At 35.5% G+C, this 19439-nt stretch overlaps 1 protein-coding gene across 2 annotated transcripts; it reads right to left on the bottom strand.

Moving 5' to 3' along the window:
- Positions 1 to 366: 366 nt before the first annotated feature.
- Positions 367 to 16833, bottom strand: CDK1 (cyclin dependent kinase 1). 2 transcript variants are annotated; one of them, XM_016962374.1, is made up of 9 exons: positions 16701 to 16833; positions 15069 to 15130; positions 14424 to 14510; positions 10385 to 10541; positions 9461 to 9584; positions 6997 to 7167; positions 3170 to 3333; positions 2934 to 3075; positions 367 to 1343 (listed from the first exon to the last, which is right to left on the bottom strand). In XM_016962374.1, exons 2-9 carry the CDS (start codon positions 15103 to 15105, stop codon positions 1245 to 1247), a joined length of 981 nt encoding a protein of 326 aa, XP_016817863.1. In that variant the 5' UTR covers positions 15106 to 15130; positions 16701 to 16833; the 3' UTR covers positions 367 to 1244.
- Between the last annotated feature and the right edge of the window lie 2606 nt (positions 16834 to 19439).

Genomic DNA, 19439 nt, shown 5'->3' with positions numbered 1-19439 from the left:
TTAATAAGCTCTGCATTCTCTTACAACAAACTGGCTTCCACCAAAGACCACAGAACAGGACAACCAAACCACCAATCTTAAAAGGTCTCGCTGCTGAAGAAAGTGACACACTTTCTTCTAGAGTGCAAAATTTCCAAGACAAGATGGATTAGATAGATCCCTCATTACACATCCAATTGAGTGTAAAAATCAGTAACCCAGGAATGCACATTCTAGCCTGTTAACAAGGAGGAAAAATAGAGGAGATATAGTTGGAAAAAGGATAGAAGTACACTAAAAAAGTAATAAAACTATTGTACACTTCTCTTGATTGCAGCAAATAATTCAAATTAGGCTGCTTATAGGTAAGAATCACAATGAGCAGCATTATTCGTTAAACAGTTTAATTCCCAAAGCTAGTAATTTTAGTTAAATATACATTAGAGCCTTTTTAGATGGCTACTAATAAACACTATGTCAAAATGTGTAGTTTTAAACTGAGACTCGAAAGCCAAGACAAGCAACTCCTTCAGTTATTACTCTGACCAAGGCATAAGAATTCACTTAGACAAAAAGCTTTCAAAACCTACCTAAAAATAAGATAGTTCATAAATTTTCAAAACTGTTCTTCCCTGTTGCGGACAGCCCTTGATCTTTGTAAGACTTAGCAAATTTTGGCATGCTCTCATGTTAGCTTTTTAAGTTACTGAAAACTCCTATAAATTTAGCATCATTTCTCAAATCTGTATAGTTTTCTCATTCCGAATGCTTAAACATTTAGGTCAAAAATTAAAATACCAGTAGAAAAATATTCATCTTTAGCCAGGTTGTATAGTTAACAACATGGCAAGAAACTGATGAGAACATTTAAACATTCAGAACATAAAAATACTTCAAAGCATTACGAAACTTGAACTTAGCATTTTCCTAAATTTTAGTAGTTCCAACTACAGGAAAATAAAACTGCCATAAGGACTGAGATGATTTAAGCCAACTCAAATTTTTTCCTGATTCCTGACATCAATATTATAGTTTTATTATAGTAACAAATAGTTGTTACAGTGAGACCTACACACATTTACAGAATTATATTTAAATTCATAATAGAATATTTACATTTTTAAGTTATATTTTTGAAATTAGAAGACGAAGTACAGCTGAAGTTTGATAACAAAGAAATATATATAAGACAAAAATAGACAAGAGTTAACAATAAAAACACAACTATCTGTTGATATAACATATGGAAACTTTTTGTCAGAAAGCTACATCTTCTTAATCTGATTGTCCAAATCATTAAAATATGGATGATTCAGTGCCATTTTGCCAGAAATTCGTTTGGCTGGATCATAGATTAACATTTTCTGGGAGAAAAAAGAAAAAGAGGTATTTATTTAGGAAATAAACCATTTTTTACAAAATCTCCATAAAACCTCAACTTTTCTAGCAATAAACCAAAACTAATACTTTCAGTGAATAGCTATTAAATGAGCATTTCCATTAGTTTAACACACAAATGTCTCCTCCCCTACATTTCACTCTTGAGGTCTAGAATAACTTACTCTGTAAATCATAGATATTCTCAATAACCTCTTTTTGTTATCAATTATGGTAAGACTCAAGCATCCAGAAATAGCTTTAAAACTGAGACACAAATATAGGAAAGATGTCTAGTTAATTATATTTACATTGAGAATTAAACGGTCACCTGAGTTATTTACAACATTCTTGAAATGGCAATTAACTATGGCAGTTTCTGATGTAGCTTCCAACAAGTTCCAAATAAAACCCCCCATAGCACAATGTGTCATAAAAATAGCTAAAAATGAGTCACTAAATGAATTATAGTCACACAACTTAGTATGTTAGTTTACGCACCAGAAAAAGCTAAATAAAGTTTAGGATTGATGTTAAATTTGATCTTTAAGAAATACTAAAACAAAATAAAATCAACAAGCACACTAGAGATTTTACTAACTAGTTACCATCTGAACTCTCATGTAACCAGCACCATACAAACTGCTTTGTATAAATCATGGTACTCAATTCCCACAGCTAAAAGTAGGTATTAATGTCATTTTACAAATGAGGACATTGAGGCTCGAAGGGAAGTAACTTGCCCAAGTTCCCAGAGCTAAGGAATAAAGCTCAAATTTGAAACCAAGTTTAATTTACAATAATGGTTCTCAACTGGGATAGACTTTGCCCATCAGGAGACATTTGGCAATATCTGGAGACACTTTTGGTTGTCCTAACTGTGAAGAGTATACTAATGGCATCTAGAGAGTAGAAGACAGTGATGACATGCCACTAAACAAGTTATGATGCACAGAACAATGCCAGCAACAAAGATTTATCCACTGCAAGATATGTCAATTGTGGCTAGACTAAGGAATCTGATTTATAGTATTTGATTTGGGGGAAATCTAAGCTTAATTTTGTGGCATAAGGAGTCTTTACACTCTGAAAGTAACCCGAAGACCAATGAGAAAATGTATACAATGGTATAGCAATAGATCCTTCTGATGGAGAAACTAGGTACAAAGTGCGAATAAAGCTTATTCAGAAGATGGCTTTAATAATTTAAAATATCAACCAATAAGAAAAACACTTACGTCTAGCATAAACTAAGAGGGCTCAGTAGTGACAAAAATGCTAGAAAGGAGAGCCACTACAATTCAGCAACTTAAAAAAAAATGTGTATTAATCCTGGCTTCTCCCTTAGAATGTCCATAGCTACCTGTCAGATAAAAAACAAAAACTAATGCTAAATCCTCCTCTCAAAGCCACTAGTGCCTCCTGATACCTAAAATGAAGCTAGTATAATACAATGTACATAACAGACACCTAGCTCAAAAATGTTAGTGTTCTTCCTATTTTCTAGGCAAAACAAAGAACTGAATATATTCAGAATCATCAATAATTTGAAAGTCAGTATCAAGGGCACTCCTTACCGAGAGCAAATCCAAGCCATTTTCATCCAAGTTTTTGACATGGGATGCTAGGCTTCCTGGTTTCCATTTGGGAAATGTATTCTTATAGTCCTGTAAAGATTCCACTTCTGGCCACACTTCATTATTGGGAGTGCCCAAAGCTCTAAAAAACAGGAAAACAAAAATTTCTTAAAGCATAAATGTAATCTCATTGTTACATATACGTTACCTTTATTATCTCAGTTTTTAATAGCTACCTGAAAATCCTGAAGAGTTGATCAATTTCTGAATCCCCATGGAAAAGTGGTTTCTTAGTTGCTAGTTCAGCAAATATGGTGCCTATACTCCAAATGTCAACTGGAGTTGAGTAACGAGCTGACCCCAGCAATACTTCTGGAGATCTGTACCAGAGTGTTACTACCTATTAAAAAGCAAATTTTTACAATGAATAAATGTGGTGCATAAAATTACCTACACTTAAACATTTATATTTTTATTAGGGCTGTCCTTTAAAGGTTGTATGACTGCCACCAATAATATTGTTTAAGTCAATTAAAGGTACACAAAATTGAAGATAAATATTTCATTTCTAAGTTCTATTCATTAGAAGACAAAACAGATAAAAGCATAATAAATATTTTTTTGCTTTTCAAATCACTAAAGATCAAGACAGTTATACAGCCTTATCTTCCCCCCACTGAAAAACCAAACCCATTGATAATAGATTTGGGGTGACACTGAACAAAGTGCAGGTACTGCTTACTTGCTAAGATGGTACTAACAGTACCATTATAACATGAATAAGAAACATGAGAAAGAAATAAAGGGCATCCAAATTGCCAAGGAAGAAGTCAAATTGTCCCTGTGTGCAGAGATGATCTTATATATAGAAAAACTTAAAAGACTCCACCAAAAACTCTTAGAACTGATTAACAAAGTTGCAGTATACAAAATCAAAATCAGCATACAAAAATTAATAGTTTCTATACACCAATAACTAGCTGAAAAATAACATCAAGAAAGCAATCTAATGTACAATAGGTACAAAAAACCTAGGAATAAATTTAACAAATGAGATGTATAATCTCTACACTAAAAACTATAAAACATTGAAGAAAAAAATTTAGGAAGATACAAAAAAGACATCCCACGTTCATGAACTGGAAGAATTAATATAAAAATGACCATATTACCACCCAATGCAATCTACAAATTCAGTGCAATCTCCATCAAAATACCAAGGACATTCTTCACAGAAATAAAAAGAAATCCTAAAATTCATATAGAACCAAAAAAAGACCCACAATAGCTAAACCAAGCCTGAGCAAAAACAACAAAGCTGAAGGCATCATACCATCTAACTTCAAAAATGTATTACAAAGCTATAGTAACCGAAACATCATGATATTAGCATAAAAAAGGACGCAGAGACCAACAGAACAAAATAGAGAATCCAGAAATAAATCCATGTATTTACAGTCAACTCATTTTTGAGAAAGATGACAAGAACATTCACTAGGGAAAAGCCAATCTCTTCAATAAATGGTGCTGGAAAAACTGGATAATCCACATGCAGAACAATGAAACTAAACCCCTATATCTAACCATACACAAAAATCAACTCAAAATGGATTAAATAAGACCTTAAACTATGAAACTACTGGAAGAAAACAGAGGAAACACTGTTATTGATATTGATCTGGACAAAAATCATATGGATAAGACCTCAAAAGCTCAAGCAACAATATCAAAAATAGACAAATGAGGCCAGGTGCAGCAGCTCATGCCTATAATCCCAACACTTTGGGAGGCCAAAGCGGGAGGATTGCATGAGCCCAGGAGTTCGAGAACAGTCTGGGAAATATGCTGACAGTCCCGTCTCTAAAAAATTTAAAAATTAGCCTAGCATGGTGGTGCATGCCTGTGTATGGGACCAATTACTCAGGAGGCTGACGTGGAAGGATCACTGGAGCCCAGGAGGTTGAGGTTGCAGTGAGCCCTGTTCACGCCACTGCATTCCAGCATGGGTGACAGAGAAAGACCCTGTCTCAGCAATAACAAATAGACAAACAGGATTATATCGAACTAAAAAGCTTCTGCACAGCAAAAGAAACAGAATGAACAAAATAACAGAATAATGCAACAATCTGCAGAATGGGAGAAATTATTTGCAAATCATTCATACAACAAAGAATTAACATCCAGAATAAAAAGAATAGTAAGAATCCAATTTTAAAAATGGCCAAACAATCTGAATAAAACTTTCTCAAAAGACATACAAAGACCAGCAAGTATATGAAAAAGTGCTCAACATCACTATTCATCAGGGAAATGCAAATCAAAACCACAATGAGCTATCACACCCCAGTTAGAGTAATTATCATCAAAAGACAAAAAATAAGTGCTGATAAGGATGCAGAGAAAGGGCAACTTTTTACACACTGTTGGTGGGCTCTTAAATTAGTAGAGCCATTATGAAAAACTGTTTAGAGGATGCTCAAAAAACTACAAACTAGAACTACCATATAATTTTGCAATCCCACTGCTGGGGGTATATGTCCAAAATAAATAAAATCAATTATGTCAAAGAGATATCTGCACTCCCATGTTTATTGAAGCACTATTCACAATAGTCAAGATACAGAATCAACCTGTTTCCATCAACAGATAAAGAAAATGTGGTGTATACATACACACATACAGAAAATGTAGTGTACACACACATACGTGCACACAATGGAATACTAGAATACTACTCAGCCATAAAAAAAGAATGAAATTCTGTCATTTATGACAACAAGGATGAGCCATGAAATAAGCCAGGCACAGAAGGATAAATACCACGTTTTCACTCATATTTGAAAACGTAAAAAGTTGATCTAATGGCCATAGAATGGAATAGTGGTTATTCAGGGCTTAGAAGAGGAAGATAGAGATAAGTTGGTTTATGGATACAATTACAGCTCAAAAGGAAAAATAAGCTCTAGTGTTCTACAGCACTGTAAGCTGACTACAGTTACCAATAATTTACTGTAAATTTTCAAATAGCCCGAACAAAGAATTTTGAATGTTCCCAACAAAAAGAAATAATAAATGCTTGGGGCAATGGATATGCTAACTACCCCAATTTAATCAATACACATTGCATACATGTATCCAAATACCACACTGTACCCCATAAATATGTAAAATAATGCGTCGATAAAAAATGATTTTTAAATTATTTAAAAAACGTGAATAAGTCAAATAACAGATTAGTGATCTAGAACTAACCAACCATTTTAGTATATTTATCATATGGTAAAAATATTGCCTGTTAGAACAAAGCTAATGAGGTCAATAGCATTTGTTTAAGACAAAGAAAACAAAATAATCTTAGTTTATTTATATAGCCATGTAAAAAAATGATGAAGACTAACAAGCAGCCAAGACATCTAATAAGATGAGCACTGTTACTAGTTTTGATCTGGAGACAGTCTTTGGGTCAAGGGTAGACAACTCCACAAAAGACAGCCTTTCAATAATCCTTTATTATACAATGTTCCCTTTCCTTCAGAAACACTAAATGCCAAGTCAGCAATATAACACAGATCAAACATAAATTATAGTTAGCAATTCCTAAATGTATCAGAAATAATATACCTTAAGGAACAAAACCTGTCTTTGAATCAATCTGACTATAATCAGGGAGGGTTCAGTCAGGAGACAGAAACCAAGGTGGTGATTTGAATGGGGAGAGTTTAATATAAAGAATTAAAGTACAACAAAGGATAGGAATGATGTAAATAAATAAAGTAAAAAATAATGAGAATGTAAAAACTAGCTAGGAAAACTCCTTCCTCCTGCCATGTCCCTCTAGTACCCTCTACCTTAACAACATAGCAGCTGGTAAAGAAAAAATACTTAAAGGCTTCAGTTCCATTTTCACACAGCATGCAATGAATTTGGAGCTGAGAGGCAATAAATTGATACTGGCACAGAGTAGATATCTTTTATTGAGTTATTTCTTGACTTTCACAAATACAGAAAATAATCTAGCAATCACACACATTCAAAAGCCATCAAAAACCACTATTCCACTTACCTCATGTGTATATACTCTAATAGGTATTCCAAAAGCTCTGGCAAGGCCAAAATCAGCCAGTTTAATTGTTCCTTTGTCATCAATCAAGAGATTTTGAGGTTTTAAGTCTCTGTGAAGAACTCTTCTAGAGTGACAAAACACAATCCCCTGTAGGATTTGGTATAAATAACTCTGGAAAAAGCAAGTAAAAGTTAGAAACTTAAGCAAAGTACATGATTTTCTAAATAATCTGTTTCAAAGACAAAAAATTAGGACGCAGAGAAATAATTTAATTACTAGAGCTTTCAGGCCATTTTAGGCTAATAAGCATTTGTGGGTGGGAAGCCCATTTATATGCAACATCACATTTGTATACCTAAGAAAAGGATCTTCACCTTATAGACATATCTATAGTAATGTGAACACATTTAGTCTTTAAAAATTTTTGGTCCCCAATCCTTAAATTACAAATTGGTTTTCTACACAGAAGCCTCTTGATTTTTCTTCTATATACCACTACCAACTCTATTTTGTATCTTCAATACAGTTGGCCTTTTCTATCTTTCATTTTTACATATTCATTTCCTTCTTGAAAAAATTAGATTCTAAAAGTGATGGCAAAGATATTATGATTATATATTTCAATGGGTAAAATTATCATAAAATGCTGCTTAGTTCAGAGAAAAGTGCTTTACAAGACATTTGTTGCCAAAGACAATGTCATTGACATCTGAAGTAGCATGGATATTACAAAAACAAAGTAGACAGAAAAATGACTTACAGTTTGAAATTGGAAAGCAATACAGATGCTCCATCTTAGAGGAACAAGTGGTGTTCAAAAAACAAAACAAAACGGATGATCCATCTGGTTAAACTCATTCTAAGTTGAAAATACCTTGTCGAAATGCATTGAACACACCTAACCTACCAAACGTAGCTAAGCGTAGCCCACCTTAATTGTGCTCAAAACACTTACATTAGCATATAGCTGGAAGTGTTGAATACCTCGTTATTTATTGAATACTGTACTGAAAGTGAAAAAACAGAATGGTTGTATGGGTAAATGAAGTATGGTTTCTAGTGAATGTGCATCATTTCTGCTTCATTGTAAAACTGAAAAATTGTAAGTAAAACCATTGTTGCCTGTACATAAAACCAGTTAGAACAACTGGCTAGCCATTTGGAAAAAGATAAAGCTGAATCTGTATCCCAGTTTTTAAGTCAAAATAAATCTTAAACCATACAGAATTTAAGACAAAAAAAGTATGTGTGGAAGACAGGACTTACTAAAACTACCAGAAAAATACTGACATGTATCATTCTAATACATTCGATCTTTGAGTGAGGAAGACTTAAGCAAGACATAAAAGCAGAAAGTCCAAAATCATGCAAGATTGTTAAAGAACGTATCCTAACGAACATATAGTAGAGAATAGGTATATGCGGTTTATAATAGCTAAATATGAAGTGTTAAATTGTCATGAAATATAAAATTAAAACAATCTTAATATGGCTTTTTCACATAGTTAAAAGATTGATAAAACCAAGTTTTGGCAATGATGTACTAAAACAATAAGTATTACACACCATGAGTATTTAAGAGTAAATTGCTACAAGTTTTTTAGGGGGCAACCGGCAATATCTATCAAAATGTAAATAAACATCTTCAATCCATCATTCCCATTCTAAAAATTTATCCTATAAAGTTGCATACAAAGATAAATATCTATAAGGACATTCAGTGCAGTACTGTTAATAAGAGCAACAATAACCAAGTTGGAAAATAATTTAAATGTTCATCAATATGGATGTGGTTTAATTATATCAAAAATGTAAATAGACATAGGTAGATCTACGTCTTGATAATGTTTTACACAAAAAAGGGAAAATATGTATATATACATATGCAAATAAGTCCACCTTGTGTAAAAAAAAAATCTTTATACACATACAAAGTGAACATACATACAAGCGTAAGATTACAAATAAAACTAACAACAGCGCTACCTCTGCAGAGTGGTTTGGTAGAACTGGTGCAAGAATAAGACATTTTTATATACTTCAGTACTTAAAACTATACAATTTTATAATTTAACTGAAATATAATAAATGTCTACAATAAATTGACCAAAACATATTCAAAACTGGAATAAAACACCTACAACCACCACTCTGCCCTAGGCTTTCATTACTTTGTTTTACATGTATCTGACAGCCAAAGAAAGACCAGACTACCCTAGCTTCCAACAATACTTACCAGTTCTATGTTATCTCAGGCACTAATTTTCACTTACTAGAAACACAATCTGGTAATAACATGGGTATCTCTAACCTGTATAAACTAACCATGAGGGAGAAAAATGAAATACTTTTTCTTATTCTAACACTTTTTCCAAGCATATTCCCACAAAATGCAGGGACTTCTACATACAGTCCCTTTATATCCACAGTGCATAAATATTAATAAAATTAGTTAAGCTTTTACCTTAACAAGTGAAGAATCCATGTACTGACCAGGAGGGATAGAATCCAAGTATTTCTTCAGATCCATGGAAAGAAACTCAAAGATGAGATATAACCTGGAATCCTGCATAAGCACATCCTGAAGACTGGGAAAAAAAAAATATATGAGCGAAGAATCCAGCAAACATTTTTGACCTCTGTTTCACAAAATAAAACTCCTTCCATAATTTCAGTTGCTATAATAAAAACTGGGGAAGACGTAGTAGCTTCCCTAATGGAAGAGACTCAAAACTCAAATTTAAGAAAGGAATCTCAGGGCAACTATTTAAAATTAAGCCTTGTACAGGAGGTGCTTATTTATAAGGAGCCTGTATTCAAAAAGAACATATCTAGGTTGGCTACTAATTGCTGAGAGCTTATTTTTTCATTGAAGTGAATTATACAAATAAATTTTAAAGTGGTATCTGACCTTAAAAGCTACTTCCAATCTCTAGCCCCAGCCAAGTACAATTAGATTTTAACTTGGACTGTTAGGAAGACAGCTCTCCAAAAACACCCAATGCAAATACTTTAAGGAAAAAAAATCTTTTTCATTTGACCTAGCTACTTTTCTTAAGACTCTAACTAAACGGTCTTCAGGAACTAGAGCTCCCCAAGTAGGAGAGAGTTAACAAAGCTCTATGAAAAGGGCTTTACTCCCATGGCCAATTTACCTTGCTTTTCTAGGCCCAAATATTAATCTACATCACCAAGCTCCTCCAACTCTGTTCCTGCTTTAACAGCCTGTTCTCTTTTACATATGTGCGGCATTCTCAACAAAAATAGGGTTCTAGTCCACTCAGTAAGGCTAGACCAAGAAATTGAGCAAATGTAAAGATTTCCAAGTTGAAATTTATATTTGAAATAGCATGCAGAAAATGGCTTACATTCAGATATTACAACATACCTGACTATATTTGGATGACGAAGTTCCTTTAATAGAGAAATTTCCCGAATTGCAGTACTAGGAACCCCTTCCTCTTCACTTTCTAGTCTGATTTTTTTCATGGCTACCACTTGACCTGTAGTTTTGTGTCTACCCTTATACACAACTCCATAGGTACCTGAAACAAAGTAAATAATATGCTGTGTGACACACCCCACAAACTAAAGATCTTTTTTTCTTTTTTTTTTTTCCCTTATGGCAGGGTCTTGTTTTCTTGTCCAGGTTGGAGTGCAGTGGGTCAATCAAGGCTCACTACAACCTCCTCCTCCTGGGCTCAAGGGATCCTCCCACGGCAGCCTCCCAAGTAGCTGGGACTACAGGCACATGCCACCACACTCGGCTAATTTTTGTCTTTTTGGTAGAGATGGGGTTTCACCATGTTGCCCAGGCCAGTCTGGAACTCGTGAGCTCAAGCAATCTACCTGCCTCGCCATCCCAAAGTGCTGAGATTACAGGCGTGAGCCACCGCACCTGGTCAAACTAAAGGATTTCAAGATCATTGAATCCCATAAGGGTCACATGATAGAAATGTCTGGTGTGGCCATATGGGAAGTATCTTACTCTTACCCTCATTGCTTCCAAAAAGAAATTGAGAGTAACTACAATCTGCATGGCTTAAAAATAAAATTCATGTAGTCATCACAAGTTTTCTATACATCTAAATTACCATTAATGTTCCAGCATATTTTACAGAACAAAATAGATCATTTGCAAATTAAAATTAACCTTCTGTCAATATCCTACCCTGCAACGAAGTGGGCATAAAATATAGTGTAAAAATTTGGGCTCAGGAAATATTACTGATAAAAGTCATTATGACACTTTCAGAAAATACTGTAGAGTGCTTTATGCTTTTCAAAACACTTTTATCTGTATCTCAAAATACAGTCAACAGTCCTCATTCTCAAAAGAATGGAGAAAAAAGACCAGGTGTTTGTGTATTAAACCTAATAAAGCACATTGTATGTACTACATATTAGGAAAGCCTCACACCCATTTGCAAGTTGATGAAAATACTGATTTTGATATATGGGCTTCAGGTAATGAGCAACAATATCAATTATAAGGGATAGCAGGGAGGGAGGAGGTGGATACAGGGAATGAAATGGCAATAAGGGAGAAGACTAGCTAAAATCCGTCATATACGTGGCTGAATTCCCTAGATAAGTCTTTTTAAACTCGAGTTGGAGTTTAGGGAGGTCCTGAACCCCTTAAGTACACACAAAATTTTGTTGAATAGCTTGCTTTCCATGGCATGGGTTTAACTTCAAAAGTGATTAGAGTGCACTGTTCTAGGAAGAAGGCCTCTTCTATAGCTTTTATGAGTTTCTCTGAAAGTAGCAATATTTTAAAAAAGGCTAACAAGCAACAAATTACCAACTGCTTAGTTAGAATATTAAGCAGTTTGAGCAGTAACAAATTGATGCTACTTAAGCTTAATTTTTTTGACAGAACCTCTATACAAAAGTCTATGTTTTCTTAAATACTGGTGTCATTTTAAAACTATAAACTGACATGAGTCATTTTATACTATTTTGATTAAATTGTGGATTAATGTATAACTTTTTGATAACCAAAATTACTCTACATTAAAGGAGAATTGACTATATTTAATCCTCACAGCCATCCTTAAAAGTAGGCAACCTTCATATACTTAAAATCTACATTTTTTTGGATGTCAATTCAGCTCTCATTAAACACAAAAAGTAGGTAAACCAGTAGCACAATCATCTGGCAGACTGTTTAAGTGATCTCAGGAAAATTAGTCACTTGCATAATACAGTCACATAAACAGTTAATGGTAAGTTCAGAACTAATTTTTTTTCTAGCATCCTTTCTTCTCCCTCAAGTGTACAATCTCATCTAATCCTAAATAATTTTCAGAATTAACAATTAACCAGTGGCCAACACTCAATGTGTTGAATTTTAGAGATAATATCACTTCTCACTGAACTACTGGAAGAGGGGTTAAACAAAGCAGAACTTTCTATTGGTTAATCATCCAAAATTATTTTTGAAATACATGGCATATCCTCCAAAATGAACTAAGAATTCTAAAGATAGAAATACTCTAGGGTATTTAACTAAGTATAAATAACTAAGGAGGCAAAAATCATTAACACAGGTAAGCCTAGAAGGAGATCAGTCTAAATCTAATGGAAGATTTATCCCAGGAAACAAAAAGAAACAAAAGAAAAATATGTAGGATATGATCAAGTTATGGAGGCCCTTAAGCAGAAAACCTTCATTAAGCAAGTATTTATCAAATGCCTACTAAATGCCAGGCAAGGTTCCACCATCATGGATACTGCTACTCTATGATCCAAAAAGACATTTTCTTAAGACAGGAAGGATTTCAAAGATTAGTATCACAACACTCAGATTTCTGTAATTCAGAAGAAACCAGAGAACAATTTTTGTAATATTTAAAATAGTAAAGTCTGGAGGAGGTATTTAAGAAATGAATTAGGTTGTCAAGACTCACTGTCAAGTGAGAGAAAAGGCAGAGATTGTTCTAAATCAGAATTAATGTCAATGAAAAAAATAAAAAATAATGCTAACATACATACAGATAATAAAGTAAACATGACAAAACACCAACATCTTGGTAAAAATATTACAAGTTCATTGCATAAATCTTTCAATATAGATTTGGAGATGTTCAAAATGAAAAGTTGAGGGGAAAAAATATAACTTTTAAAGTAGTATTTTAATACTAGACTTTAACCAGATACCTGGCAGAACCAAAAGAAAATTCTGTGTGAATCATTTAGGCCTCCATTTATTTCCACAAGTTCCTTTTTCCAAAACAATATCCAGCACATAATCCAAAACAATCAGGCATTGGAGTAGAAATGACAATACAAGCCAGAAAAAGAAACAACAGTGTTCAGAAGAGCAAACAAGGAAAACAGATGTTATTATTATCTATTTGGCTATCTCCTGTGGGTTGGGCACTACTGATAGGCAGTGGGCAAACAGTTGTGAACAAGACAAAAACCCCAGCCCTCAAGGATCCTATGGTATAATAATTAAAATGGATATTAAGCATGATGCAAAGGGAACTACAAAATGCTCTTGGACTACAGGAGGAGATAAAAAATGAAGCCAGTAGAAACTGGCCTCCAGGTAGAAAGAACAGCCATTGCCAAAACTCATAGGCCAAATCACAGGATACATTTGAGGACATCAAAGAAATCCAAATTAAGAGTTAAGTGGCATTAGATGGAGCTGGTGAAGAGATGGTTTTGGAGACAGTGTTCATAGTAATAACACAATGTTCAAATGATAAACATTTGAAGGTTTTCTGAGTTAAAGCGCTCACAACAAATGCTTTCCATAATATTGTTCAATTGAATCATATCTTTCGTGTTAAGTCCAATTATCACCATTTGCAGAGGCAGAAACTGAGATCCAGAAAAGTTAAGAGGGTTTACCACTGTCACACTGCTAGAAATAAAGAATGGAAGTCTTATGACTTACATGTATGTAATGGATTAAATTTAAAATTACATTCTTTTAACTGCTCCTATTTATAGTAGCAATTAAAGTACTTTTCTCAGAAGTCAAATCTGCAGTCTCCTGTATGTTTGGAGTTCTATCATCTTAAAGAAAAATATATTTATACTTTAAGAAGGTCTCTTTTTATGCCAAACTAAAATCAACACAAATTCTCTGGGAATTTAAGAAACACACTACAAAGCATTAGACATACTAATCACATATTTTTAATTCAGCAGCAAAATTTGTTTAGTAGAATGGGTATGAGGTATTTAAGTGATTTAAAAAAATATATATATATATGTATACACACACACACCTCCAATCGAACACCACACTAACTTGTCACTCCTATTCCACTAAATTCCCTCCAGTATTCCCCCTTGTTTTTCACTATTTCTTGTCAAGTGGGGTCTTTGATCACATTAAAAATATAGTTGGGAATTTTCTTCTGGCAGAACCTATATAAACTGGATTCTATTAGCAAATTATTTTGTACCTGGAGAATCGAGAATGTTCTGCTGGAGTCGAGGAACAGGCGAAGGGATATACCCCTCATTTGTGCCATATATAGATCTAAACATTCCTTCAAGTACCACAGAAAGAGAAGGATTATATACATAAGTTATAATTTTAGAATAGCTTAAACATGTATATATGACAGGTCATTTATACTTAGGGTAACTAAATAGAAATTTTATTTAAATTAGATTAAGTCAATTATTGTAACCAGTCTATAAAGTCTGGATAAAAATATTTATCATCCTAAAAACAATTAAGAGACTAAAACTAAAAATATATTATGAAGTTAGCATAATTCTGCAGCCCTAACCTCTGCCCCTCAACACACATGCAAGTTATCAATAGTGTCTTCAAAATACAAGTACTACTATAAGTGTTTAGTATCAGAAGACTGTAAGACTATAGGGGTGAGGCAAAGGGTCATTAGGGATTCGGTAATTTCAATTCTCTTGAAATGTGAACAAATTTGCGTTTATTAAGTAAAGAACATATGTTAATGCACACTGGTACTACAAGACATCTTAATGGTTGAATTTTAATAAATATTTAAATGTGTTCATATTACAGAAGTTGTAGCATTGTTAAATCATTCCATAAAATTTATTTTACTAAAACCACTCACCTTCTCCAATTTTCTCTATTTTGGTATAATCTTCCATAGTTAGTCAATGGGTATGGTAGATCCTAAAATGAAGGAAAAACTGACTTAATAACATGCCACTAACTCGAGTAGTTTTAAGCATTAATGAAACACTATATGTAAAGCATTTTCCACAGTGCCTACTGCAGCATAAGTATTCCATAAATATTAATTACATTCAAACAATATTTACAAGGGTAAGGACTCCTACAATAACTTTCCATCCTTCTTGACTCCTGAGACACTGGAAACGTGTATATTCTATACTAGTGTAGTATTTAGCTTCTTCCAATCAAAATAACCCTCAAATTCAGGTATCAACTTGTCTATTCTTTCCAAACAAAAACCAGAATTATGTTCCCTTTTTGTGACACTTTAAAGTAGTACCTGCGTGTGCCAAAGTTATACTTAAATATTTCAACAAATTTATACCGCTTTATGATACTCCTAATTTTATTCAAAACACTATTTTTTAAAGTTATGAAGACAGAACTAAAATGTGTTCAGACTGTTCATTAGGAAAATTTTGTTTAAAACGACAAAAACATTTTAAGTGTTTACAGTTGCCCACGTGACAATTTTAATCTTTTTCCTCTGCTTGCTGAGGTCACAGACAAACATGCTCAAGACTTTCAAGGTACTTTTTCCAAGAGTAGGAAATATCACTTAAGCACCCTAAAACAAAAGAATGAAAAGTGCAATTCCACAGATAAAATTCTAATTATAACCTAAACAATGTCAAGGACTAAGCAGAAAAACGGTATACTTGAATCACAATGAATGGGTTAAAAAAAAAAGCTGACAACCAGAAGTTCAAGACTTCCTCTGAAGTTTGCCAATGAAACGTCAGAACTCCAGGCATAATTACCTAGATTTTTCTAACACCCATCACTGATGATAAAATCATTTATAAAGCACACTCAGAATAGACCTTTAAGTTCTATTTCTCACATTCATCTTCAAAGAAAAATCAATCCAGAAAGAAGCAGAGATGTATCTTTTTAAATGAAAAAAACTGCACTACACTGCTCATGAGAGTTAAGTGCCTGGGCTGAGTGTTCTTAACAGCTCCAGGTGGGCCGGGGCCGTGGGCAGAGCAAGCCCAAGAAGGCCCACGAGTTCCAGGATCGGTTTCTCAGGGCGGCCTGGCTCTAGGGACCCGCGCCTGTACCTGGCCCAGGTGCGGTCCCACTTTCCCACCCCCGAGGCGGGATGGCAGGGCGCGCAGGGGCCGGGCCCAGGAAAGAGCCTGCTACTCCGCAGGCGCTCAGCGTGGGGGAGCGGATTTTGCTTCAATCAAGACCCGAAAGCCTCTTCAGGCAGTTCCTGAGAACAGCCGACCTCGACTCATGACTGCAGCCCCGAACCCCCACCCCCACGCCGCCTAACCCCGCCAGGCTGGGCTCCCATAGCCTCCCTCTAAAGCCAGCCCAGTGTGGCTCACACGCCCAGACCCAGGCGAAGGCCCTGCCCACCGCCCCCCAAGGCCCAGCCGGGCCCCGCGCAGATCCCTGACCTCCAGTCCGGCCTTCTTAGAGGACCCCGTTCCTCAATACTCGCCCTCCGAGGCCCCCGACCGTCCCCTAGACACGACCCTGACCCCAGCCACTGTACCTGGCTTATTATTCCGCGGCGGCCGCAGCGGCAGCTACAACAACCGCGTCGCTCTCCACTCAACTTCCAAGAGCCAGCTTTGAAGCCAAGTGCGAGCAGTTTCAAACTCACCGCGCTAAAGGGCCCCGGATTCACCAATCGGGTAGCCCGTAGACTTTCAAAGCAGCCAATCAGAGCCCAGCTACGCTGGGCAGGCCTTCCCGGGTGGCTAGAGCGCGAAAGAAAGAGGAAAGGGCGGCTAGAGAAAAAGCAGGAGGGCGGGCGCCAACTGAGTGCGAGCGCAAGCGCTCTCCTCCAGTCGGGAGAGTGTCGTCCTACTGTTTCTAGTCAGCGGAGCAGGAAGCTACTGTTCGCTCCGTTCTTCTTTTAAATTTTTTCTCCCAGCATTGGCACAGTTCAAATTTATTATACTCAAAATAGCTCATCAAAAAAGTGATATTGTGTTTACATCGAGATTCCATTACTTTCACTTCTAATACTTAGGGTTAGGAGTGTATAGTTATGTTTTTCTAAATGCGTGATTTGCGGGCTGGCTCCAAGGAGCACATTTCAGTGACCTTAAGAAGGAAATGGAAAACTCAAAAGACCGCCTCAAAAATGTAAAGGAAAATTTATTATTTATATCGCTGTGCTTTGTTTCTACCTCATTTTTGAATTTAATATTAAATTATTTTATTATTTACATTTTGTTTATTATACAATTAAAAACATTTGAAATGTTTTAAATTTTAAAATATTTTCACATCAGAGTTTTAAATATATAGAGAGAGGCATGTATTTAGAGACTGGGTCTCATTATGTTGCGCATGCTGGCCTCCAAATCCTGGGCTCAAGCAATCGGCCTCAGCCTCCAGCGCAGCTGCGACTACAGGCACTCGCCACCACGCCTGGCTTAAATATTATTAAAACACAAAAATTCACAATTCTATGAGGGGAGAGAAAGAGGCTTAAATTATGCTTTAAATAATCCAGTGTCAAAAACTCTGTCTTCATTGCCATCCATCATATCCTTAAGAGAGGAAAGCCGAAGAGGCTTTCGGGTCTTGATATTACTGCAGTTAATTTTTTTTTCCTTTTTCTTGTTCTTTCCTTCTTTCTCTCTTTCTTTCTTACTTTTTTTTTTTTCTGTTTGTTTGCGGAGACGATGTCTCCTTATGTTGCCCTAGCTGGTCTCCAACTCCTAGGCTCCAGCGATCCTCCTGCCTTGGCCTCCCAAAGTGCTGAGATTACAGGCATGAGCCACCAGCCCAACCTAAACACCATTCTAAAATCTTTTTAAAATAAACAAATAGAACAGTAAAACAGAGCTAGACATAATAAAAGTCCATTTTAAGGATTTCTGGTTGCATTGATCCTAATGGGACATAGAACAAAGACTGATGACCACATCCACTACAAGTATGTATTAGAAGACCCAAATCAGGATATGGAATGGAACTTCCTTACCCTTGTGATATAGAGTATATCACATGCACTTAAGTGTTTAACACCTTTTAACACAATGAGCTGCATCTATCATCTGGTGTTATACATTGCGTCTGGCTCAACCTTGACAATTTTTGTTCCTAGGCGACAGAGGCAGAGCATTTGGGAGTCATGGTGTACGTAGGAATTTAAGAACTCCTGCTGGAGCCTAATCACTTTTAAAACTTATGTTTAAAATCCAAACTTCATTTTTTAAATGAAAACTGACTGCCCCAGAGAAGTGCTCTAGGGAACCAGGCTGTTCTGTGCAGTTTATGGTACTGGTTTTAATGAATTTTAATATGTCTTTCTCTTTGAGAGGCTTAAGAGGAATTCAACTTCTATATCATCTAAAAATGGCAACTAATTCATTATATCCATTTTACCTTTAACATAAAGAAGACCACAAGCTTCCACAGCTGTGATGCTAGGTGTATCAATTTAACTCAATCATCTTTCTTTATAAAGTTTCAGAGGTTATTGTAAATCCATGCTATCATCTTGGCAAATACAGTTTATTACCCTTTGGGCCAACTTCTATGTAGTATCTCCAAAGTGCAACACTGTGCTTCATAGACACAAAAATGAATAAGATACAGTTACTGCTGGAGGTGTTGAGGGTAGGGGAGCAGGATGATAATTGAGAATTCTCTTCTGGTACTTACCTTGTAACTTATGTTACAGGGCGATGTGAGAACCCAGAGGAGGAAACTGCTAATGCTAGCAGAAGTGACATTTGAACAAAGGCTGGGGAAAGGATTCTGGAGTGGGCCTTCCAAACAGAGGAAATTGTATAAGTAAAGCACAGAGGCCAGAAAGTCAACCCAGGTAATTCAGGGTGCCCCGCATGGTAGAATGCAGGGAGTACTGCATCCTGTGATGTTAAAGTCAGAGAAGGGAGTTTACAGTCAGAATCCTGATGAGCGCTGAACACTGTTCCAAAGGATCTGAACAGGAGAGGTACACACAGCCTTGGAACCATATTTTAGGAAAACTACCCTAGAGGTGGTATTAAAAAAAAAAAAATGCAGAGGAGAGCAGGGGAAGGTATGTGCTCTGAAAAACTTCATATTTGTATTTTGGTAAACTCCATTTTGGAAGGAAAAGAAAAGATCAGTTGGTATTGCACATAAGTCTTTTTGGTTTTGTTTCTTATATTTACCTATTTCTATGGTCTGAATGTTTGTTGTCCCCCCACCCCGCTAATTCATATGTTGAAGGCCTCACCCCACTGGGATGGTGTTTGGAGATGAGGCTTTGGGAGGTAATTAGGTT

The sequence above is a fragment of the Pan troglodytes genome, chromosome 8, assembly GCF_028858775.2.
Source record: "Pan troglodytes isolate AG18354 chromosome 8, NHGRI_mPanTro3-v2.0_pri, whole genome shotgun sequence".
Taxonomy (NCBI): Eukaryota; Metazoa; Chordata; class Mammalia; order Primates; family Hominidae; genus Pan; species Pan troglodytes.
Note: the sequence above shows the minus strand (reverse complement) of the source record. Positions and strands in the feature narration are given on the sequence as shown.